Source organism: Equus asinus, chromosome 25, assembly GCF_041296235.1.
Source record: "Equus asinus isolate D_3611 breed Donkey chromosome 25, EquAss-T2T_v2, whole genome shotgun sequence".
Lineage (NCBI taxonomy): Eukaryota > Metazoa > Chordata > Mammalia > Perissodactyla > Equidae > Equus > Equus asinus.
Window position 1 is genome coordinate 45,802,186 of NC_091814.1, and position 26,592 is coordinate 45,828,777.

General features: G+C 41.9%; 1 protein-coding gene across 2 annotated transcripts in view; it reads right to left on the reverse strand.

The window, feature by feature from the left end:
* The window catches only part of PAPPA2 (pappalysin 2), a 260,484-nt gene that overhangs the window by 73,657 nt on the left and 160,235 nt on the right, over positions 1 to 26,592 (reverse strand). For both annotated transcript variants that reach the window (XM_070497529.1, XM_014845335.3), the window contains 3 exons: positions 20,737 to 20,872; positions 20,320 to 20,536; positions 1,860 to 2,031 (listed from right to left, as the gene is read on the reverse strand). In XM_070497529.1, the coding sequence (XP_070353630.1) occupies positions 1,860 to 2,031; positions 20,320 to 20,536; positions 20,737 to 20,872 (525 nt within the window). The remainder of the gene's footprint in view (positions 1 to 1,859; positions 2,032 to 20,319; positions 20,537 to 20,736; positions 20,873 to 26,592) is intronic.

Sequence of the window (26,592 nt, forward strand, 5' to 3'; positions counted from 1 at the left end):
ACCTGTAACCTCTGACACCCACTCCTGGCTAGCTGCTCCTCCCTGCTTCCCAGTGTTTCCCTGTTCCTGCCAGCAAGACCCAATTCAAAGCCAGACACATTTGTCTGTTTAGTTTCAGCTCTTGTGTCCACCAAAAGCAAATATCCCCATTATCTTGTGATCACGAGCCGGGAGTGTATAATTTCCTCAGTGGGGCCAGCCTCGGGTGACAGGAGCAGTCAGCTGGAGAGCTGTGTTTGCTGACTTCACCATATGGTTGGCAAAGGGTGAGCTCCCATCTTCCTCCTCCCAACCCAGACTCTGTCCCTTACACAATTATCACAGCCTAGAAGCCTGACTCAAACCACAATGATCAGTTAAAGAAGGTCTCAAATTCTGCATATATTGCCTGGTTTTTCTCCTGGCTTCCTTAAGTATTGTACATTTTGTCTTGAATTTGCTCCTAATTTTAATCTATTGCAAATGCCGTCTTTTCTTCTCTCCTTTTCTTTATCTATGACACAAATGTATTCAGTCCCTACATTTTTTTTTATTCTTTCCATCTCTTTTCTACTGTGAGTTAAGCTGGGCTAAGAGCAGGTGATAAGAGCTCTGCCTTTCTGACCAAAGCATCATAGACCAAGGAGTTGGTGCCTCAAGGTCTATTAAAACTGTTTCTCTCTATGCAGAACCTAAACCATCTGAAACCAAAAATTGTGTCTTTAAATTCTGACTATCTCTATGCAACTGAAATTCTCCAGTGGATCCTGCTAACCAGTCAACTGCTGTACCAGTCAACTGGTACAAAAGGAAAGACATTCCAATCTTCCAAACCATTGATGTATGACTGCCAATCAAGCTTGCACTCTCCTCACACCAGCTCTGTCTGCACCATCCCAAGCTCAAGTACAACTGTCTTTTGCCTATGGCATCCTTTCTCTGTCTCATATTATGGTCATGTTTTTTAATGGTTGAGTTCAAGTTTAAAATTCCTCTGTAGAATATCGAAAGCTCTCTAAAGGAAAGATGGAAAATAAAATTCTTAGTTGAGAATACTTTATCACGCTCATAATAATGGCAACTTAACAGAGTGCTATGTGCCTTTTTTTGCTAGAAGCTTTTAAATTATTTCCAATCTGTAATCATATTAACTCAATGACATAAATTCTTCTCTTCTAATTATTTTGTAAATGTGGAAACAAAGTTAAAGAGGTTAGTTTCTTGTTTGTTTGTTTGTTTGTTTTTAACTAAAATTACACACCTAATAAAATAGTGGAGCCAAAATTTCATTCTGGGTCTGTCTCCCAACCACACTCTTAACTCATCTATTCGACAACATCCAAATCACCTTGAAATCCTGGAAGTGGTGCTGTGGTAGCTTGCAGAAATTTGGAAAATTAAGTCGAAGCTAGAATCATGATAGAATCTCCACCTCAGTAACAGAGGGAGCAAAATCAGACTCTTTTCTCGAGCCTTCTTGTGAGGAGGGCTGGGGGGTCAGACAACGAGCCAGACAGCTGACTGCAACCTAGCTTGCCAGCAAACTGTGGATAAGTCTAAACGGTGGCATTCTCATCTTGAAGCAAAAGAGGGGAACATAATTTCTGACAGGAAGACAAAAACAAGAGAGAAGAACAGAATAAGCTTTCCTCTCTACTGCCCACCTGGAGAGAAACTGACACTAGTTAACTGGTACTACGCATGCTCTTATATACCTTGCATTTCTAGAAAGCCAGGCTTCTCCTTGCTTGTTAAAATCCTCATTTTTCCTTTCAAATGATTTAAAAACCCCTGCCCTTCCCCAATCTGGCCAGGGAGAGGAGCATGAGTACCTTCCCTCCCCCAGAGCCTGGTCCTCATGACCAAGGTTTCCAACTCACCTGCATGGGTCTGAGGTACTGCCCACTGCTGGCCTGAAGGGCAAACCCCCTTTGACAGGTGATAGCGCACTTCATGTGACCTGGGCCACCAGAGGTACAGTTCACCACATCTGCATGATCAAGCAGCAGAGGCACACAGCTGCCCTGCTCCCCACAGGGCCGATGGACACAGCTGGGGATGAGAGAAACAGAAGCATCTTAGACTGACTTGGAACCAACAGGCAGCAGCGAAGACTTTGCAGGTCCCTCTGGGAAGTGCCTCTAAACCAAAGAGAAGAATTTTTCTCCCAAACCTACACTAAACTCGTCATCTCCTTCTATATGACCTGGAAGCATGCAACATAAAATAAAAAAAGAACAATGTCAGCTAACAAGTGATGATTAACTGACCAAAGGCTCTTCGAGGAGGACAAAATGGTAACAGAACAAGGTAGAGTATGTGTCTGAAGAGCTGGATGGCATCAGAAATGAACAGATCAGAGGGTAATCCTAAAAATATTTAACCACCAGTTGTTTGCTGGACCCCAAACAATCAGAACAGACCCAGGACAAAGGTCAGGAGTGCATCCTGGGAGTCCTTGGTTGTGTCAGGCATTAACCTTTTATTGTTTGATCACGGGTTGGTCCCAGGGGGACCTGTATGAAGGGTCTGTGTATCTGAGATGGCAGGAAAGGCAACTTTTATTTACTGATTGGTATGGAAATATTTTTGACAACTAGTACAGCAACAGTAGGACACACCATTGAGAATCAGCGCTGGCTAATGAGGAATTGAGCCCATGACAGGAAGAGGAAACTCACACATATTAAATCCCTGCCACATGCCTCACATCATGCCAGGTGCTTCCAGGACATCATCTCAGCAGAGGAGGATGGCTGCCTGGATCTCCAGGGCCAATCAACCAGGAACATGAGAGAGAGAGAAACTCCCCAGGATTCAGGGAGACTCAGCCTGGACCATAACAGTGGCAAGGATGCAAGAGAGCAAAAAGATTACCACTCTCTTACCAAGGCAGAACTGTAGAGATTAAAAATTAGGGCATTGGTTCCAGGCTGCCCGAATTGGAATCCTGGCTCCTCTATTTACTACCTGTGTGATTTGGTCGAGTTATTCATTCCCCAGTGTTTCAGCTCCTTTTGCCATAAGATGGGACAGCAATGGTACACATCCCACAGGGCTGTTATTGTTCCCGGGTTAATTCCTCTACTACTCCACTGCAAATGGCCCAAGTCCCACCTTTAGTCGCCTGTTTTCTGTGAGCTGAGCTGCCCATAATTTTTGGTTTTCCCACTTCTGTACCTTTGCTTAATTTGTTGAGATTTCTAAAAGGCCTTCCTTCTCCAAGAAGCCCCGCCAAATATCTTCCTCCTTTGAACCTCCCAGGGAAATTTTACAAATAACTCCCTTCTTTTACTCTATCTTGCATTACTGTCATACAGGCATTTGCTTGTTCTTTACTTAATTAATTTATTCATCCTTTGATCCACAGGGCAATTGGTATCTTGTTGTGTCCTAAATGCTGAATCTTTCAACTAGATTACAAACTTCTTGAAGACAAATATTGACTCTTACCCATTTTTATATGTACCATATACTTTGCTGTAGTAGATACAATAAAAGACTGCTGAGTTAAATTGTTCATATTATAGACAGCAAAGTCAGTCAATGGCTACCAAAATGGGAAATGTATTCAATTTTATAGTGACAGATGGGGATCTGAAATACAAAAATATCATTATCAAACAATGATTCAACCATCTTGCCCTATTCATTCATTCATCTATAAACATTTACTGAGCACTCACAGTTGACAAGGCATTGGTCTGAGTCTTGGGGGCGTAATAAGCATCATGCCCTTAAGGAATGCACAGTCTAGTGGGAGAGACCAACAAGACATTTTGATGTTGTTGCCAGTGATGCTAAATAATTAGCCAACACAACGGTGAGTCTCAGTATCATTAATTTGCTCAATTTGCCCTTGAATTGTGCTAGCAATCAATGAATTTATCAAAGAGCTGGGCAACAATATAAGAAAGTAGGAAATAAAACATCACTGAATATGCACATATTGACTTGAAATAATTGAGAACTGATTTATAAAGCACTAGTCCCAAAAGGATGGATCTGATCTGAATACGTCAGATTTGCTGCCCTTGATCTTGTACCCATGGGATTTAAGTCATATGTCAGTGACATTCTCGTTTCTTCTATCTATGCTTATTAGGTATAGGATGGTGGGATTGGAGATGAGTGGTATAAAGAAAACTTTTTGACTCCTTTAAGCCCTGATTATTCCCTGCGATGGTGTGGTATCCCTCAGACTCACTCCATGGAGCTTGATGGAGGGAGGCATATATGACCTGGTGGGGAGGGGTTGTTAATTGTCAGCACAAATTCCCCAATCCAGTGCCGATAATTGGATATGCAATACAGAAGATAAACCTTTATCTCTGAGTCTTTATGCAACCACCTGAGATCTGAAACCTAACCACCCTGCATGGAATGAGACTAGAACACCTCATTGCTGATGTTAAAGAACGCCAAGTTTCAAAGATGCTACATGCCCTTAATGTCCACAAAATGCATATTTCTTCAATATGTCAAGCAGAGAGTACTGGAAAAACAGAGAATCCTTAACAGTTCTGGTTCATGTCAACTTATTGGCAAGAAATTAATGTGAAATAGCACGTGCTGTTTTTCAGTGATTCCATCCAATTAATTTGTGTCATCACTGAGAACAAATACATGCTGAGATAAGGCACAAAACAAATACTCTGAATGAGCCTCCTTCCATCAAGATGGGGTTCCATTAACTACTGTTGCTATGACTACCGGTGTGAAAAGTCTGACCAGCACCGGCAGCAAAGGAGGAAGAGTGAGACAGGGAGCACAGAAGCGGGAGAAAGTGGCACGAAATAAGACCGAGACAAAAAAAAGGAAAAGCACCAAACCCAGACCTGTTTATGAAGTGAGAAATGGTTTTAGGGCAGCTGCTGCAAATTCTTTCACTAGCTTATATTTCCATTTGCTTCCTTTTTAAGGAATTTGTTTTATGAGGACGGTGTTTGTCAGGTCGTTAGCTTCTGATGGCATCTGGTATCAATTGTAGGCTTCTCTCCCTTGCACCCCAACCCCAAACCCCCTTCTGAGTTTCTCTTCCACTACAAACACTGCTTTCCTGAGGGAACTTGTTGTGTTCTCCATTTTCTCACCTTCTTGTGATGTTCTCCTTTCTACCTCATGCTACATAAGCTCCGATGTCACAATGATAACGCTAATAGCAAAAATAATGAGTCTTAAAACTTCTCAGAAGTTTTCTTCTTATGGTCTTTGTATAAATGTTAATGAAAGTGGCAGCAGTGAAGCCTTACAATGCCCCAGAGAGGTAGGAAGTTAGGTATTTATCTTGGTTTGACATACAAGGAAACCAAAGCTGTTTGGAGACTGGCTGGAGGCCACACAGCAAGTCAGAGGAAAAATCCTCAGGCTGGATCTCAGGCCTCGCTCTCGGGGCCAGCCTAGACCACGAGGCTGCCACCCAGGGGACGTGAGGTTGCCCTCCTGCTGCTTTCTTCTCAATTCAGGAGGTGGTAGCATAGGTCAGGGTCAGCCAGGGGAAAGTATACAATATTTAATAGTCCGTCTCACTTTCGAGTAGTTTTCTCTTAAATGGTAGCAAGTCAAACTGGCAATATTTGTCCAGCTGCCACTGTCTGCAAGATGCTCTGCTAAGTGTGCATCCTCCCTTGGAAACGGCTCCTCACTCTTCCACCCGTTTTTTCCAGATCTTTCCCCACACCCCATCACAATGTGTTCTCAGGTAAAGATATAATGAACCTAGATGTGATTCACAGGTATTTCCATTTTAACAAGAGACAATGTTTCAAGCCAAAGGAATGAGTTTTTCATTATGGAATTTTAATTCACTAGGCCCTTAGAAATCACACTCTGTAGATGGCCACCTACCCATAATTCTTGCTTTGCTCTTTGTCTCTCTCTCTCTTCTGGTCCTCATGCCACAAAGTCATTATGTTTGAGGACTTTTCACATTTCCATAAAACAGCGGCCCTCATATGCCGTGAGTCAGGCTTTCTCAAGCATAGTTGTACATTAGACTCTCTTAGATAGCTTTTAAAAAATATATATGCCTAGGCTTAGTGCCCCAGGGATTTTGATTCTATGGGCCTGTGGTGGGATCTTAACATCTGTGATTTTTTTAAGTTTCAAAGTTTTTGAGCTCACCAGGAGTAAAATCCAGCACCGCAAAGATCTGATTATGTGTAACCTGAAAGATATTTCAATAAATTCCATAGGCCAAGACTATAAAATAACAAGGCTGACTCCAGACAGAGAAACTGGTCCCATTCTTGATCATTATGCTTCAATGTATTAAGCACAAATTATCACATAGAAGCCACAAGATAGATCAAAAGCATAAAGCATTTGCTTTCTTCTGAAAAAGCGTATAATACAGCTGAACAGAGAAAATAATTAAATCTTGTGTTACTGATTATAAATTCATGGCTGGTTCAGGAAGAGTTTTACCATTGGATATAATTTGACCTTGATGACTAAATAGGATTTGGAAAGACAAAAAGATGTCCTGGAAAGTTACCTCCGGTGCTTTGCAGACAGAGTGCAGGGCAAGGTGTCAATCTCAAAACCTAGCCAAAATCAATATTTCCTCCCTACCCCTGAGAACTGAAGAAAATTCACTCTGTGTGGGTTTCTTAAATTCTGACAAACAAATTTAGAGAACCTATATTGAAAAGAGTCGACATTTAGGTTTGAAGATAAACTTAGAGGCCTGTTCCCAAAGTCTTCCTCCGCCCTTTCAGTGGTTGGCAAGAAACAGGGTAAGGCTGACACCAGAAAGCAGACATCATTCTCTGCAGAGGAATGGACAGATCTAACAGCAAACCTGTCATGAGCTATCCCCCGGGGCATGCCAAGCCAGGCACCTCTTTTTAGTTTTCCATTTCTTGAGGCCACTAGAGGCAAGTTGGCCTAGCTTCCAGCCAAGGCCCACATTGGGGAAGCTGGGTAGTTCCTGACCAATGGGTGAAGTGCTAGCTCTTCTGCTCACAGCTTTCCCACAGATTCGGTCCCAAGTTCCCCTGAGGGTCTGAGTCAGCCTAGAGGAACTTCAGGAGGCTACGACAATATTCCAGAGTCAATCAGAATCAACAGTGAAACCCATTTCTGGAAGATTATGCGTTAAAGATCCCATTTCTTGAATGTGACTGCAGAGGGGTGGCGGAGAATTTTAACAATGATCCTAGAGGAACCATAGCTTGTTAAAACTGAAGTGGACTTTAAAGATAATTCAACCCAAATTCCTCATTTTAGAGATGATGAAAGTGAGCCCAGAAGAAATGATGGGATATTCCAGAACTTTCTACCACCCTAAGACTACAATCTAATACCAAAGAAGCATTTCAGTAAGCTTCGGCTCAAACTCAAAATCAGAATGACATCAGCTTGCAAACTTTTCTAAAGTGAATATCCCACCCTCCCTCAGGCAGCCAGAAAAGGCTGACTACAACTTGCTATCTGAAATCTAGGTTAGGTTAGGAGAAATTGTCTGGCATCTGTACCACACTTTTTGAGGAACAGCACGGTGTGATGGAGAAAGTAGCAGATCAAGGCCCATGTGACCTGGGTGTAGGTCTTGGCTTGCCCCTGCTTACCTCTACAACCTTGGGTAAGTCTCTTAACTACTCTGGGCCTCTGTCTGCAAATTTGTAAAATGATGGGGTTGAACTAGGTTCTCTCAAAGGTCCCTTCCAGCTCCACCATGGTATTTAATTTCATAGATGAGGTGATGGTGGTATTGGGGGTAGGAGTACAGAAAACCCATGAATGGGCAGGATGTGGTGGGGAACCCAAGAAAAAGTTTCTTACAATCGTTCTTGCCCAGTGTAAGTTTTTGCTTAAAGTCCCAACTTTTCAGTTGTTTAAACAAAATATTGCAATTCATTTATCCAAGAAATGCCACCATTGACCAAACACCAATCCCAGTGGTTTCTGTAGAAATAGCTCCTTTAAGGTTAAATAGTAAATGAGGATCAGATTTCTCTCCACTCCCCCACTATGTTTTATTGATTCTTACTGAAATAAGAGGGTGTGGGCTAAGAAGGAATGTATGCTCTGGATTTGGCAGCAGATGGAAGTAGGATGTACAGAATGTGAAGTGGACTGGAAGAGACTGAGTTCTCATTAATCTTCCCACCACCAACAGCAAAACCAAATAATAATAATAGCATCCATTCTTAGAGAGCTTTGCTGTTTCTCCAAACCAATACAAAAAGATACGGTCTCTACTCTGGCTCCCCAATCTTCCTCCTCCTCACTTCTGGCTCCATCTCTGCTTTGCAGGACAGGAACCACATTAAATGGCAAGTACATTTCCAACAGGCTTCTTGGGCAGAACAACACTGGTACTTTGAGGGGTTTTACTGAAGGATCATACCAACCAGGAAGGAAAAATTAATTCAAGTTTTTCTCCTCTGAAGATTCCCATCTGAGAGAAACAAAGGAATCTCAGTCATAATTCTGACTCTTCCCTCACACGACAGAGAAAATATGAATTATTGCACTAAGCAGACTTCTCCTTCCATTCCTGTATCCTGAGAAAGTAATAGTCTCCCCTGCCCCTCTACTGAAGTCTCTGCCTGAGGTTGGCCTCTCAAAACATCCTGATCGGGAGACATCCATCTCTTCCTAGAATGTGACCTATTTCTAAGTTCAGGACTGGACTCTGGTGGCCCCCGAACTGGGTAATTTGCTTTGCTCATTTCCAATTCTGGGCACAGTTTTTACCTCGCTTGGCTGTAGCACTAGAAGTCCCATCCAAATGCCCCCTGTCCTTCTGAAGAGAAACAGATTTATATAACACAGCCAAAAGCACTCCCTTTCAAAAGCCCTGTCTCACCAAGGTTCAGAACCCATGATTTTCATGTAGATGATAAAATATATGGAATACCCAGGGAAGAGGCAAAGCAACCGCCGGCTGATCGGCAGGGAGTGTGCTTCCCACCACTGCACCAGGGAAGCAGAATCACTCAGCAGAAACAACAAATACATACATATATAGACTTTTTTCCGGCTTGCAAAGGCAATAACCATCTCTACATGGGGCATTTCTTAATGAAGAGCGATAGCGAGAGTCCCCAAATGACTGCCCTGCTGACCCCCTCTACCCACTATTTATCCCTGGGCACGAATTAAACTATTAATTTGGGAGTGACACGTCCCCAACCACAGTCATAGGCCAAGACTGGGAAATTGTGACACGTAGAGTTAAGTGAGGGAACAAGACAGTCCCATGAATGAAGTTGAACGGGCGTGAGATTCCATTCGTGTCATTCCTATAACAGTGCCTACCAGGCAGGAAGAAGGGGTAGCATGGCTTCTCTGTGGCTACACATAAGCTATGTGTAAACTGAGGTCTGAGGATTTGCAAGCCAGCCCCTTAAATGAGTCCCAAATTCACAAATAGAACATAAAACACATATTGGGCCTCTTTGAGGCTCTCCCTCTCCCCCTTGGCTCCCTTTCCCTATAAAGTTTCTGGACTCCCCAACAGAAGCTTCACATTGTTCCCATCATCTCATAATCCCGGAATTTGTCAGTCCTTGATTGACATCAGATTTGGAATGTTATTCCCTTCCGTTCTTTCGCTCTTCCTGGCACTACCAAGCCTTGCAACACCAATGGCTCATTTGCTCACGGAGAAATGAAGGCCCAAAGAAGGGAAGGCACTGTCCTACAATCATATGGTGAGACTAGACGATGCAGAAAAAGGTCTCTTGCAAAAGCGAGAGGCAGGGGTCTGGATGTCGGGTTTGCTGCCACTCCAATCACCAGACTTCCTCAGCCTCCACAGCTATGGCTACACAGAACCAGACACGGCCCGAGAGTCATTCCAACCACAATTTATGGTCAAATCCATCAACAGAGTCTGTCTACTTGGCAGGCTGGCAAAACGACAGAACCCTGGAAATATTGGTTTGTTTTTATTTTCTGTGCTCTCTCCACTAGCTGCCATCAATACAGACCATAAGGATAGGGCCAGAGCTGAGCAAAACTGGGAAGCAGGTGACATTTTAAACTCATCTCTCTTGTCAGCACCACTTTTTCTGCTTCTCACACGCCCTCAAAGTTTCAGATGCCTACACTAGGTTGCATTTCAGCAGGGCCCTGGTCCATTTTCGAATTGGCAAGGTCCATAAGAGAATACTTCTGGCATAAATAATTGATAATGATGTAAAACATTTCTATTCCTATTAATTAGTTTATTTGCTATTTTAAAGAGACTTCTAGAGATTGTGAAGGCTTGACGAAAATAATTCCTAATGGTGAAATTTCAGACACAGTGATAAAGTATTGGGGACTCACCATTTCAAAGTCATTACTTTGAAACAAAACTATTCCTTAGAGGTAGACTCCAACCTCCAGTCTTCCTAAGCTGTTTGTGCCTGTTCTTAGCTTTTGACCAAAAGCTGCCACCCAATTAATTCTCAGAATGTATCCCACTAAGAACCATCTCAGACAAGATAATATTTCAATAAAGGCTATTTCTAGAATAGTCTAGCCATGCTCCAATAAACCTCTAAATGAGACTATGTCCACGACCTTTTCATTTTTCCTTTATAACCCCCACGAGAGCAAACAGTTGAAAAGACTCAAACGGCTCACTGTGCCTCCCAAAGCAGACCTGTCATTTACTGGGACATCCATCATGGGCCAGGAGCATCAGAATCCTCTCCAGTGGGTTCTCCTCCTTCCCTCTTATTTTACGGACAAATCATTCTGGGAAAAGGAAGTTGGGCAAGAAACCTAGGGAACAATTGAGCAGCTATAATTCTTTCCTTGCTTAAGAAACAAAAACAGATTTAATGTTAATTTGCTAAACTGCTTTGGGGAAGAAGATAATCAAATGAGTAGAAATGCAATACATATTTCATTTCTATAGTGCTTTTCCCAGCATCAAGAAAGAACACTTCCCATCATCTTGGAGCAGTAAAAGGAAACTCGCTGCTAAAAATAAAAGATGAGGAGCCAAAGAATAAGCAAATGCTTTAACCTGTAGCCCCTAGCAAAAGCAAGGAAGGAAGCTTCACGTGGTTAGGTTACAAAAGGGAGGAGATCTGAACGTCCTACGCAGGACTGAGCAGGGGAAGGAGAAGCCTGGTAGGGTGTGGGGGCCCAACCCAGGCCGCGGAGGAAGGGAATGGGTTGGCATTTCTAATCTGAGCCCCAAATAATTGAAGCACAATAGGAAACGGTAAAGCAGCAGCAGTGAGGGTTCCAGGGAATAATGAAGCATGAAGCCAAATGACGGATAACAGAGATGGAATGATCCTCTTATGGAGACCAGGCTTACAAACTGATTACAGCAGGGATGGAGTGCCAAGGCACTGAGCTGCGCTCTGGCTGCATGCTCCTGGACTGGGGCTTGGAAGCCTTATAAGCCAGCCCCGGCTCTACTCGTAATCTACAGTGTAACCAAGAAGAGACATTTTCACACCTGAGTCCCACCATCTCCCAAATGGAAAACACAGCCACCTCCTCCCAGAAATTCTCTGGGGATTATTAAAGCCATAGGTGTGAAGTTCTATGAAAAAGCTGCTTTCCTTTCTATCGTACCCCTATACCCCCAAACAAAATCCCATGTCCACAATGAATTCTCCATGGACAATGGAGGGTGATCCAGAAATCCTCTGTACATGACTCAGTGATGCAGGCTCTATCTCCTCCGTCAGCAGATCCACCTTTTCAAGAATAGCTTTCTAAGGCTAAAGACATCTTCTGTGCCACAGCACGGGGGTGCCATTGAAGGAGGATCTGAAGAGGCGAGGCAGTGGGGTAAGTCAGCCTGAGACAGCATTAGCCTGCAAATTACCAAAGTTCATAAATTGCACACAGAAAACTATGAGTTATTTGGCAATAGCTAATCATTGATTTTTCTCCCTGGATTATTTATTTTTGCAGCCCTGGCTTCGGGAAACAGAACCCGAAGAACAGAGGCTATACAGAGGTTACAAAGGTGACTTAACTAGTCAACCTGTACATAAAACGGCAGGTGTCTGTGCATCGTGAGGCACTACAAATCAAACCAGATATACGTTATTGCTTGATTACTCGTTTCCTAAATTGCCCGATTCTCTTTATATAAGCATGGTTAACAAAACATTGCAGGTCTCTGTGCATCGTGAGGCACTACAAATCAAACCAGATATACATTATTGCTTGATTACTCATTTCCTAAATTGCCCGATTCTCTTTATATAAGCATGGTTAACAAAACATTGCAGGTGTGTTAATTATGTATATGTGCATTTTTATGTTAAGTACACAAGGATCACAGGCTGAACTCCAACTGATGTCCACAATAACAGCCTAAGAGTAAATGTTTTTAATGCAAAAGGTAAGTTCCGTTTAAGAGTTGTTGACTTGAATATAGAATCATATAAGAATACAATGTGTGTGTTCATTGTTTTTTCTTGACTCAGACTTTATACGTTCATGCTAGTTTGCTTTAAGTAAATAGGAAAATGCAGATTCATGTAGAAAAGAAAAAAGGAAAGAAAGAGAAGAGGAGAAAATCTGGGAACGACACTACTCGACGAAAATACTTATTTTTCACTTTAAAAAATAATACTCTTTTAAATGGTAGAATCATTTAAAAAGTTAAATCATTTTAAAATTTGGTTATATAATTCAATGCACATTAACCTTTTCCAAAAGATTGTCTTGCATAAAATGAAATACACACACATAAACATTCACACATACATAACCACATTTTACGAGACCTAAATTGCTAAAGTAATTAACTCTCAGTTAACCAATATTAAGAAAAAAAATCATCAGAGGGCCGGCGTGGTGGCATAGTGAGTAAGTCCACATGCTCCACTTTGGCGGCCCAGGATTCATGGGTTTGAATCCCAGGCACAGACCTACACTTCTCATCAAGCCATGTTAAGCCTGGCCTAGACTCTTGACGTCAGAAACTGTGACAGCATAAATGTGTGTTGGTTTAAGCTACTAAGTATGTAGTAATACCGTTACACAGCAATAAAATCTAGTACACACATAAACCAGTCTTTCAAGATTGTTGTTCCTCTTTCTGGCTTACCTGCACTGCTAATCTTCACGAGAGTAGAATATTTTTTCTCAGATTTTCTCTCCTCTAAGGAGTAAGATTCTTTTTTTCTGGGCCCCATAGGGCCTGGGTCCAAACCTCTCTTTTTCTAATGACCCTAAATCCCCTGGATGCTGCCCATAAAATTGCCCTAATCGACACAATTCATTTCCTGAACGTGCTCAAAAGTCCCAAGTATCTTTACAATTCCACCCTTTATCGCTTACTCCATCAAATATCACAGCTCACCTGCACTACTTGGAGCCCACATCTACATTTCTTGGTTTCATGGTTTCCTCAAAATAAATATGCCATTTACATAAACATATCTAAAATATAGGTGCTCTTTAATTGTTCCAGGGCCAGTTAAACTCTTGTTACCCCAATCCAAATACAGTTTGAGGGAGGGTGGCAGGATTCTTGGGCAGTAGGAGACATGGGTATACTTCTGAAATAGTTTTCCATTCATTTTAATGGAAGTTTTCTCTATTAAAAAGAAATTACTTGGACTCTCCTCTTAGTTTTGCTAATCTCAAAAAGGTGAATTTGTACACTCTGAGTCTTAGTTTCTTCAAGTGAAAAATGATTCCTGGCACATTGTGAGGCACTTAATAAATATTTTTTGAATGATGAATAGTCTCTCTCTATACACAGACACACATGAACACACGCACACACACATACACACACCACATGCCACATGCCATATAGAATAATTAGTTTTACAAATCAATTTACACTAAAATCTTCAGAAGCCTTTCTTCTACGTGAAGTAAAATATAGAAATGTATATACAATGTGTACACACACACATATCCATTGCACTAGACCTAAATTGTTACACGAATCAACTCTCAATTGTCCACAATGATAAAAAAGATCAAAGCATGACCATATATAGTGACTCAGAAACAATGAGTGTGAGAACAAGAGAGGGAAGAAAGAACCCAGGTTTCCTCAGGGATATTCATTTTAAAAGATAAATATCTCATTCAATTTTATATTAGAATACTTGGCTTTCCTAAATCATAATTCAAGGCAAACCTAGAACCACTATAATTTTGTATTTACGAGTATTTATTACTTGTTTTCCATCTCAATCAGAATGTGTATTTCTACTGAATAAGCTAATGAGGTATTTATACTTAATGTTTGCCTTGGACTTAAAATAAGTTTCAAACATTAAAAAAAGAAAATATGCATTTCCTGTTAGGTCAATCTATTTAGAAGTTATATTGACAAGTGGTCTAAGTATTAAAACCAGGAACTTAAAGAAAATCTTATCTGGAACATAAAAGACAGAGAGAAGAGGGGTTCTTCTTGGTTATTTGATAAGACCTTACCTGCCAGTTATTAACTTGTTGCCTCTTAGTTCCAAAACCACTCTTCATTGCCCTGCTTTGTGATACTAGAGACGGACCATGTAAATATTGCTCCTTTGCCACTTAGCATGACCTCACATTTTCCCAGTAGACGTAACAGGAGAGAGACTGCAGGAGGAAGGGGCTTCTCTTCTTGATTCCTACACGCTTCCTCTCTTTGCTTCTGCAGTACTTACATCCAACAGAGCATCAGTCCAGTGGTGCTCACCCCCTAATGAGTTTCAGTGACACCCTGCACATCCCAGCAAGTTCCACCAGCACCCTACCTGGCTTCCCAACAAGTTTCCAAGGTACTCCAGTGAATGAATTCCCAGAAAGTTTCAGTGGCACCCCAGTGGGTGGCTTCCCATCAAGTTTCATCAGTGCCCAGCGGGTGATCTCCCAGAAAGTTTCAGCAGCATCCCACTGGCAGCTTTCCAATAAGTCCCAATAGTGCCCCAGCAGGCAGCTTCCTAAGGAGCTTTGATCAGCACCCCAGCAGGCGGGTTCCTGATTGCCAGCACCAGCCTATGAAACCTCAGCAAACTTCCCTGCCACCCAGTGTGCCACGGCCCCACCCTCTCCAATGAGATCCGAATCACAGCCTTAGGTTGGGAGCCTCTTCCACATTTGTTCCTTCCTTGGATCCCCTTCTTTCATCCCTAAAAGTAATGGCTGCTCCTTTTAGCCACTATTCTTCTGTTTGTTAGGGTTCTCTTTACTCCTTTGTAGTTAAGCCTCTGTTACCAGTTAATACTTATACTAAACTTTCCCTATTCTAATTACTGTGTCCTGACTGGGCCCTGTTTGACACAGAATGGAAGTGGAGATGTTACTAGCAGATGGATGCACAAAGATAGGATTTGGGGATCAGTTTGGTTGTGACTTTGGGCCTGAGTACAATGCTGAGCTCCTTGTCAATGGGAAAGGAGATGCTAGCAATCCATGACATGCAGTGGATCACAGTGAACAAGCTATCACCTCTGGCCGATTATGATGAAGAGCCAACTGGAAACAAGTACCTTGTGAACCCAGTGGCTGCTGTGCTTGACCAGAGGTGTCTTGCACACCACTTCTGAGGTGTCATGGCAGCAAAAAAGAAGAAAGCACACCGAAACCAGGAAGAAAAGCCCCTTCCTCCTGTGGAGTCACTTCAGAACCCTCTACTGACAAAACTTAACATTGTGCCAGCCAGCAAAGGATAAATATTAGTAAAATCTGTTCTAGTATGACAAATTAGAGTAATGACAGTGCATTTAGAACTGAGAAGCAACAAACTGATTGATAACTGGCACATCTTGTAAAAGGAGGATGGTAAAAATAAGGATGGGGAATGTGGTGTAAACTGCTGCGGGCTGTGCTCCCGCCTTGGGTTAGAATGTGCTACGAACTTCACATGTGTCATTCTCACTTAATCTCACAAGAATACTAGGAGGCACTTTCTCTCTGCCTCCTCCTTCAATACCAACAGTATAGAAAAATATGAAAACTCTTATCAATACCAAAACCAAGACTGACAGCCTGAATCTGTGAGGATTTCCTCCTGATTTCAAAATGTATTTGAGTTGAATTGAGAAACATCATTGGAAGCCAAAGCATGCATTTTTTTTTGTTTTCTGAAACAAAGCAAATAAGGAATAGAGCCGTATTACAAGAAGAGAGGGAAATGGGTCATTCTGTCCCCATTCTCTGGCCCCTGTAAAGACCAGAAAACTGGGCACTGCTTTTCAGGGGTCACAAATCTGCTCTCCACCCACCAGTTCTCATCAGTGCCACCCTTTCTTTCCTCATTTCAAGACTTGAGGTCTGGAGGTATAGGGTCTAGGTGGGTGGAACTGCATGGGGGGGGGAGAACCATTGGCAAAGGCCATCGAATCCTAGGAGATAAATGCCACAAAGGTAAAAATGCTACAGACTCCTAAAGAATGCTAGGGGCTTCAGGACCAGGAGATAAGTTTTCAGAATAAAAGCCTGGAGTAGTTTTACACAGTGAAATTCTACTGTCTTTGTAAACAGAGCAGTGAAGTAATGTGCCCTGGGCTCACTGGCAGTGAAGACAGAATAAGGTTAAAAATAAAAGAAAGGCAAATATTTATCAAACAAATACAAAAAAAGGGAAAGGAAAGCAAGGATGGAAATTTTAATTACAGACAATGTAGAATACAAAGCCAAAAGCATTTAAAAGGGCAAGAAGGTTGGCAAGAGGTATGATCCTAACAAAGATAAAACAGTCACAAACAGTTACACACCTAACTATGTAACATCAAATTATAAAAAGCCAGAACAGGTTGAAATAAAGGGAAGACTGAAAGAAGCACAATTGTTTGGAAGGTTACACTGCATTCTCAACCTTTTACAGCAGAAGCAGATAAAAAAATCAAAAGAAGGGAAAGGGCAAGTGCTGAAAACAGATGAGTAGTCAGAAGTTTCAACCATTATCACCAGCCCATGCCCTGGAAAAGGAGCTAATGCCCTTCGTCTTCAGAAGATTCAACACTGGGGGAGCCAATGGATAAACCATCAGGTAGGGTAAGAGATGTTACAGTAAGTTTTTCTTTTGTGTTCATGTGACTGGAAGAACAAAATTCTGTTGTAGGAGAAACCACATGCCCATCAGCAATTCTTGCCTATTAGTAAATTCTTCTAGACTTGACCTTGTGAATTTCCAAAGTCAATAATGAGTCCTGATTATCTACAAGCTAATCCACTCATTTAGGTAAATTAACCTATTAGTGCCTGATTTATCTCTCTCGGATACACTCCAAACCCCATTGCATTAATCAAAAAGATGGTTCCCACTTCCCAAAGCCAGCAACACAATCCTGGGATGGCTGGGGGTCTGCCTGATACTCAACTCATGGAATGCTATGGCAGGTTATGCATGGCATTTCCCAAAAATGGCTAGAGCTGGAAACAGTTGGAGAGTAAGAATGAATTGAGCTCTTACTGAGCACTGGTGGCCAAAACTAGGGAAACTAAACTAGGTTTTCAAAACCAAGGGGTTCATTATCAGTAGACTAAGCCCAAATGGTCATAAACTGGGTAGCTATCGTAAGAGAATGGGAAACAAGATGAAGAGAGAGGTCAAAGCCAAAGGGTGCAACGTAAGGATTGTGAACATCACTGGAGAGCCAGACCTTGGTTTACTGGCTTTCAGCTAAGATTCTGTGGGCAAGTCAGGCTGCTTTAAAGATGCAGTGTTGTAGGAGGGCTAGGACATTGGTCACTAATGGTTAAATAGAAAATGGATAACACATCTTCTACTGCCAGGCATCTGTCAGCTTTCCCTTGCCAGTTTAAGTATTAATGGAATTCAGGTCATAAGGGGTAAGAAGGAGGTAGCCAGGAATCCCTCTCACTATGCCCAGAATTTGAGGGTTTCATATTATGGTCTATCTACATATACAACTGTGATTTATACAAAGATGCAGAAAGATTTCTATTCTTTGAGAGTAAATTGGGATTCCAATTTTAAATCTGTTCACAAACAAAATATATGGAAGCTATTAGGTTCTCTGTTTATCAAAATTTACTACATTGCACTGATTTACTGGCCGAGAAGGAAAAGCCAATTTGCATGGCTCCTGTCAGTCACATGTGGTTTGGAAATGCTTATGCATTCCAGATACATTCTGTGTAAACTGGAGAATCATATCCTATTTCTACTGGTTTGCATGCATGCATTTAAAACTTGTTTTTCTCACTGTGCCAAATGAAAATAAGTGAAGAACTAGCAGCAGCGATCACAATTAATCAACTTCTTTGTCAAAACTTCATAGCTGTGATGGTAAGGGGAATTCTTGTCCCTCAGGCTAAAGAGGCTGTGACTTCTACTTTTTTTGGTTTGCTTGTTCAGTTCTGTTCCATGGAAGACTTAGAGATAAAATCTATAACCGTCAATCAACACACAGTTTCTGACCCCTACTATGTGCAAGATCCTCTGCTAGATACTGAGCTGAATCCCACTGTAGGGAGCTTAGAGTTCAGTGGGAAAGAACAACAAGTAAATAGTTACCACCCAATGTGAGAGATACTTTTGTAGAGTGTGGGTTGTGTACAATATCCTATGGAAACAGGGAGGGAGTCTACCAAAACTTCCCAGAAGAAGGTCAATCCTGATGGTGTAGGATGAGTTGAAGTGAAGAAAGACTGGAAGGCATTCAAGAAAGTAGGAACATTATGTGCAAAGCTGTGAAGCTCATCAAGAACACATTTCAAGGACCTGAAAGAAATTCTATATGGTTTGAGGCCAGAGGTAGACCCAGTAGAGGAGATAATTTGAAAACACATGAGAACGAGGCAATAATTTTAGTAAAAAATGTTATTTTAATAGTCTACATTCTTATGTTAATATTTGAAGACGTTTGCTAAGAAAACTTAAAAGTTGTAGAACTAGCTCATGTTACATTGTTCATTATCCAGACTCTATTCCTTACTGTTTCTCCTTTCCTAGAATTTAGAAAAGTACCTCGCGCATAGTTGGTACTCAGTTAACATAAACTACTATTACTTCATGTGGCAGATGGCCTCTAAGATGGTCCCCAATGATTCATGCCCTGACGCGAACCCCTCCCCTTAAGTATGGGTTGGTCTTATTGACTCATTTCTAATGAAAGGAATATGCCAGAGGTAATGGGTTGTCACTTCCAACATTATGTTATAAAAAGACTGTGGTTTCCCTTTTGGGCAATCTCCCTTTCTGGCTCTCTTTCTGTCTTGGATCATTAGCCGCCATGTCATAAGGACACTCAGGCAGCTTATGAAGAAGCCCAGGTGGCAAGGAACAGAGCCATGCCCATGTGAGCATGCCCACTGCCAGCACCTATGTGAGTGAGCTTGGATGCAGATCTTCTGAGGCCTGCCAATAGCCACAGCAGTGAGCTTGGAAGTGAATTCTCCAGTTCCACTCAAGCTTTGAGGTAACTGCAGCTTCTGCCAACAGCTTGATGGCAAGCTCATAAGAGACTCTAAGCCAGAGGCACCCATGCATCTGTATGCAGCTGAGTTACATACAGATTCTTCACCCACAAAAACTGTGATAAGCCACAAAGCTTTGGTATAATTTGCTACACAGCAATAGATCACTAATATACAATACTAATATTGTCTACTGCTATTCCCTAATCGAAGCTGGGTTTCTGATGTAACTAGGTTGAGCATGGTGGAATCGGAGTTCCCCCTTGGTGATGGAGCACTGCCTGGAACCCCAACTTCTGTGACTAGTATCCCATTCCCTGACACTTCACCCATGGAGGGCACAGATCCTGTTACCTACAGTCTCACTCAATTGATTAGAGCATTCATAGAATGAGTCCAGCCCAAGTGCAGCTCAGATTATTGTGTTTGACATGCTCCCATTTGGGCCACCCTTGGGCCCACCAACACTCTGAAGTACAGTCCCTCTACTAGCTGCAGCTGAGAGTCCAGGAAACCTCTATCTAGATGATGACAATCACAGATGTCCACAGAAAGACACATGGAGCTAATGTATTCCTGATTTCCATATGTAATTCTAATTGATTATATGACATGCCTTAGAAACTAATTGTTCAACTTACTCTATACACTGCCCAGGTGGGAACAAGTGGAAAAACACACATTGCTTAGGGAACATTGAGTTTTCGGCGGAGAATTTTTGGCAGTTTATATAATGTTGCTTTGAAAGCAGTGGTTTTATATGTAAAAAACATTTTAAGACCTTGCAAGGATGTTAAATATTTACATTAAAAATTACGCTTAGCTAAGGAAAGAAGAGCAAAATATAAAACCCAAGTGTGTCTTCTACAAATTATTCTTTACTTCTTGTGTCTTTTAAGTAGTTCTTAGACCCAATTTTTTAGTTAATGATTAAGCACCCCTTGTATACACAATGCTATCTATGGAAATGATAGCAGTATATCACAGCCATAAGAAAAAGAAAGGCAAAAAGGAAGATAGGGGACTTTGTACCTCTGTGCCTGATGATTTGGCCCCTCATGCTCTGGGATGCAGTTATTGGTAGCTGAAGGACTTATGTGGGAGGATGTCCTTAGAGCCACCGCTGAGATGCCCACCAATGAGGATGAGAAATTCAGCAGCACTGAGGTGGTATGGTGGAAGAGGACATTTGGATGATGGGTCACATTAATAACCAGAGGGTTATGCTGGCATGAAAGTTCATAGGTTCCTAAAGAGAAATAAGGAAATGAATAATATTTTAAGCCATTCATGTAGTACTGTATTTCCATAGCTAGTATTCATTTTATCTTCTCAATAGTAGTGTGATGTAGGAAGGTCCCAAACAATATCAGAGACAGACATCAAGCTGACTTCTTGGCCTATTGGATTGTCCTCTAGTGGCCCTAAAGGGATAATTGTCAGACTCACCAAGGGAGTGGTTGTTTCCACTGACATCAGTCAGGTGGAGGGTCACTGTTGGCCGCTGATGTTCCCCAGGTACCAGGCCATCAGACGTCAAGAAAAGGAAAATTGCCGTGGCCACTCCTGGTCTACTGAAACACACCTAGGCATAAGCACATACATGTATGAGCTGTTATCTCCACTGGGCTCTCAAGGCACGTGTCACGCTACTTTTATACTTCTCAGATAGCTCGCCATTTATAAAGTAAGAGCTGCCTCTTTTACAAATGAGAAAAATAAGGAGTAGGCACAGAAAGATACCCAAGCTCACAGCAAAAGTCAAAATTAGATGGAAAGTAAATAACTTTCAGCTACTGAGCTTCCCATCTCTTTCTGAGACTTCCTACCTCAACTTTTTTACTTGAACCTGTCTTTCTTTAAATTTCTCAAAAAGATTGCTCAAAGAGACAAGTGCTGGAGACAATAAACCACAGCCAGCCAATACCTCATCTCCAAAGCGAGAGAAGTCGACAAGATGATCACTAAGCTAACATTGTGTTCCGAACTGTTCCACACTCTGAACTGTCTGACCTAATTATCCCTCCCCACCTCTCTGTCTTCCCTCAGCATTTTTATCAGAATCTCTCACTTAGCATGTGAACTCCCACATGGGCAAGAGGCTATTGCAGAGTCTGCTGCTTCTGAGATTAGAAGCTGCCGGACTGTTTATGCTAATGCAGCTCTCCTGGAGCCCCGAGTATATATACTCTGGCCATGGCTGGAAAAGGAGCCAACACTGAGGCACAGGAGAATTCAGTTATTTATAAGGAATATTCCTAGATGGTTAGGCTGATTAACAATAAAACAGTCTTTCAAAGTAAACTATGGAAGTTTTGTCCCTGGAAATCCTTTAATATAAAAGGAAACATCTTAGACATTGGAGGATGACCTGGAGAGCTTCTTTTCCACACTGAAATGATCTGACACAGTAATCCTAGTTTTCTTTGACTTCTTCTAGCTCAACATTCCTCTTCATTTCTGCTGAGAATAAACCTCAGCCTTCCCCAGTGTTACATGGCGTTACATTATTAGAATCTGGTGCTGGACCTTACTGAGTGCTGGGTGCATTTCTCTAGCTTTTTATCAGGTTCTGAGGGAAATGGAGCCCCAGGAAACTGTCCTCAGTGTAAAAGCAGGGACAATAACCAACAGCAGGGACCTTCCCTTGAAACAGGGTGCAGGAGAGCAAAACGTGTTTTCCATTTTCACAAGAATTCTTTCTTGTCCGCAGACTGACTTTTCCTGAGTCTTGGCAGTGTGTTTACAGAGTGTCCATTTGCACTGCGGGCTTAAGTAGGGTGATTTTATGATTTGCAGTGGTCAGCGCAGCACACATCTCCCTTCTTCCTCTCCTCCTTTGAGGGCAAGACCAGCCACACTCTCTTTTTACAGTGTCTTTTTTTTTCACCCTTTCATTTCCCCTCTTTGAAGTAATAAATATTCCTTCATAACTTAAGAAACATCCAGACCCATAGGTTATGGCTTGCAATACCAGGTCCTTTGTTCCCACCTGGATGAGGGCTAGATATGAAACACGTAGTAAGGTAAGTAAGACCCTAAGGCAAAGCCCTCGACTCCAGCAGCAAAGACATCAAAGTCCCCTGGGAACTCCCACAACCTCTTCCTTTTAATACACCACAAAAGAGACCTGAGTACTGGAAGAAAGTTCTGGGTTGTCTCCTGAGCCAGGAACAGACAGAGTCCAAATAAGCACCTGGTGGCTTTACCCCAATCGGCCTCAGACTTGCAGAATGGGGTGGCTTCAATGAGGCACAGGAGGGCTCAGTCTGCCCACCTTCTGTTGGGTCCCAAAATAGACACCACCCACTTGAAACTAATTAGTAGGGGTGGGCCTTGTGGCATGGATTTTTCTGCCCTGAGGGTCCATGACCAAAACCTCCAGCTCGTTTTACATCTCGTAGCTCTAAGGGTCTTTGAATACCAAACCTCTTTGAACCTTAAAGTCTGCTCCTGGTGGCAGTGTCTCTGTGCCTTGATTTGTGAGAAGCAGCTATGCCAAGATTTCTAGGCTGTGGCTTAAGTAGGAAAACCACAGATGAGACTTGTGTATCCACAAGGACACATAGACAGAGGAATGCTGGGATACACAAAGCAAAGAGAGACAAGGTTTGATCAAGCACAGGATGCTGAGTCTCGGGTGCTTCCTCTCAGCGACATGGGAGAGGTAAGAAAACTTCATTCTCATCTGAATGCCAAATATGCCCCACAACAGCAACTAGACACAGGAAGGTATACACTCTCTCATATAACTGTGAGAGCCTCAGAAGGAGAGACTAGGGTGAATCTGCACTTATGGGCATAATCGATCTGAACTGGGGTGAAAAGAACTGAGTAATTTCACTATTCTGGAGAGCGTGTTGGCCAAACAGAAGCCTTGGTTTGACTCTTGGCTCCATCTTCACTAGCTGGGTAAATTGAGCAATCAGCCCAGGGATTCTCTTTCCCACATCTGAGAAACAGACATACTACCTGTCTCTTGTGGCTAGTATGGAGATGAAACAAAATCATGTGAAACCACATAAGACAGCGCCTATTGTCGAGGAAGGACTCAATGTTCAATAATTCTTACTCCCAAAAGGAGATATTTTTAATTCTGTTTGCATTTCAGGAAGACAAGGGTAAAGAACAAAATTTTAAAATTATGCAAAAATCTGTATATTTCGATATATAGAGAATTATCATTTTCTAAAATTTATATATAGACTAAAAAATTTCACATATGCCATTTTAAATTGGCACTTGCAACAATGTGAATTGGTACTCCAGGTTCTACTTCCACGGACACTGTCAATATTTGAAGCCCTTGGTATAGAACGTATCTCTACTTTATAAATGGAATCAAGGAAAAATACATTTTATATACCTAACTCTTTTAATAGACTTTTCAGAAAATTCAGCTCAATGTGCATTTATTAAAAAGCTACTTTGCTGTACATATAGGCAAAGAAACTTCTAGAATTGGCAGTATTATTAGAATACTAAAAGTGTATTCCTCATTCAAACAAAGATGATATTTTTAAAAGTTGCTCTTTCTACAACCAAGTCACAGCTACTTTAACGTATATAATAATCCAAACTATTTTTACTTTATATGAAATAAGTAACAAATTCTGAGCTCCTAGATGTGAAAGATAAGTAGTGGTTACAGCAGAAAACTTGGCAACACAAAGTTCTACTTACTTACTCTACCCCCATGCCACTTTTGCCACTACTAGCATGACAATCCTCTAATCACCACACCAAATGCACCATGTGAACAGCTGCCCCCTCCAGGACAAAGAGCACCAGATGCATCTGCTGGGATACTGCTCAGATCTGAAATGAGCACCAGACATGTCCCAGGAGAAAAATCCAAGATGCTAAGAGGTCAAGGGGATTGTAAGGTTTATCTGTAATGTTTTATTATTTGTTTTAACAAGGAGATTGCACTCATGTATTACATGGGCAATGTAAAATTAATTTGAACATGGCTCTTATGAAAAACTATAGCCAGATATCAGAAAAGAGGAAATATTTTTTAGAAAAGCAAGTGATTCTCAGGACGGAGGAATGGTCTCAACATAGAGGGACTGCCAGTGAAATTAGCTTAGTGAATCCATCTCAAAATACTTTGAAACAGAGAAAATACAGACTGAATAGATAAATGATAGATAGATAGATAGATAGATAGATAGATAGATAGATAGATAGATACTGACTTATAGATACCAACCGACAGATGGAAGTGGAAAACCAGTCCCACACACTCAGTTGCTTTTTCATCCAAAGCCTGCACACTAACTCCCAGCTCTAACTACTGAAAGAATGTTTCTCTAGTGCAGAACTGTTCAGGCTTAAGAAATCCCTCTCCAATCTGCCTGCTGGGTAAAGACGCACTTAGACTCCCAAGCCAAGCATTTCGACTTCCAGGTCATCCTCTGTGGTGGTCACTGGATAGCAGATCCTGAAACTATACCACAAACTTGAAAAGAATCTTCTCTGAGGTTTTAAATTGCTTTTGGCTAGTTGCTGCGTCATTACTTTTTCTGTGCCTTTCCACTTTCACTCATCTCCAGCCCTTCCTGATTCCAGAGAGAAAGAGAAGTCCCCGGAAGAAGAGAAAGTGGGCAGATACTACATTCTGTTTGTATAGCACTTTACAGTTTGCCAAGCATGACCACATGCTTTGCTGGAGCATCCATCAAGCTCATTGGGTTTTTTCCTATCTGAGAGTTTTGTACTATATTATCCCTGGATGCAAAAGTTATACCACAGCAGTGGAAAGTAGGATTCTGAGAGTTTAAGTTACTTCTTTTAGCTAAATGCTAGAGAGGTAGGAATTTGGGTTTTCCAACTTTAAGCTCTGTATTCTTTTGGCTGCCCAATGGTTCTTAATCTGGGGTAAGCAGGAAAGTATTGATTCCTTAAAAAATTTGTTGACACTTATGCCCTCTCTCCCCCGAAAAATGAAGTCCCATAAACACTTAGGCATAAAAGCTTCAGACAATTTCAAGGAGCTGAGAGAATGCTTCAAAAGCCATTTGTACTTCCAATTAGGAGTCAACAGAAATCAGATTAAAACACTTACGCTATTGGTGGAACTATATGCTCGTTTTGTAGGTGAAACATTACCAAATATTGGCAATTTCAAATGGCTCACCCTAATAATATTGCTGTCTATGTAGACTTCAGAAATTTGACAAGGAAGAGATTAACTCTCAAAGTTTCAGGGATTCTTACCTGAAGTCCAAATCTAACAGAAGAAGGGAGGGTGTGGGGCAAGTAGCCTCTTGCCATAGAGCTATCTTGGTGGTCTGCATACTTAAAATGTAGTCAGAATGGAGAGAGGGGAACCTGGTTTGACTTCCTTTCAGTGTCCAAGCTGCTGCCTCTCTTGGTCTTGGTCAGCACCAGCTGATTTCCTGTGTTATTCCTTCATAATACAAGTAAGGCTATAAACACCATTAGCTTATGTGTTTCTTTTTTCAGAAGAGTAAGGCCAACTTGTCTTTTTGTGAAATGAAGAAGGAACCACCATTTTGACCCCCACCAACCAGGGAGAGACATTTGAAAATGTACGATTTCGCAAGGCCATGGAAGAGCTCTGATTAGAATCAGCTCATTGGCTCAATTCCTTCTAAGAGCATTTCTTCATCTGTGATTTTAGACATCAGGGCTAAATCTGCAGAGGCTCTGTGTTAGAAGAGCTTGTGGGACTCAGAAGGGGCTCAGAATGGGGCAAACTAAATCTGTAGTGGACACTGTGGTGTGCTGCCCAGATCCCCTCCTTCAGGCCTGAGCACTCAGCTCACAGCAAAGTCTCCTTCTGGAAACTGCCCTCAGAGGAAGAAAGCTTCCACAAGGTCATGCCCATCCCTGGAGTTGGGGGAGAGGGAGGAAACACATGTCCAATGACCTTTTGATAGGAGTGAATGGTCTACAAGATGGGACAACTCAGAAGAGCCATCCCCACTCCCTGTGGGATGCTGACACCATCATGCAGCTGTTTCACAGTTCCATGCCTCCCTCTGTCCAATCCTAGTTCTTTCCTTCCCTCACCGGTGCTGATCCCAAGGAAAGTTCTCAACAACTTTCTGCATGCAAATCTTCACCTCAGAGGCTGAATCCTGCAGAAACTCCACTTAAGACAAAGTCTGAAAGGGAGGAAAGGTGTTACGTAATACACATAAAGACGGTTCTCTGGGGAACAAGAATGCGTAAGTGAGGAGATGAAGGAGAGCACGGCAGGGCCAGGCAAACTTCCCTCCTGGTCGAAAAAATTACTATCCCAATTATTCACGAAACTTAGAGTCTGCCAAGTTG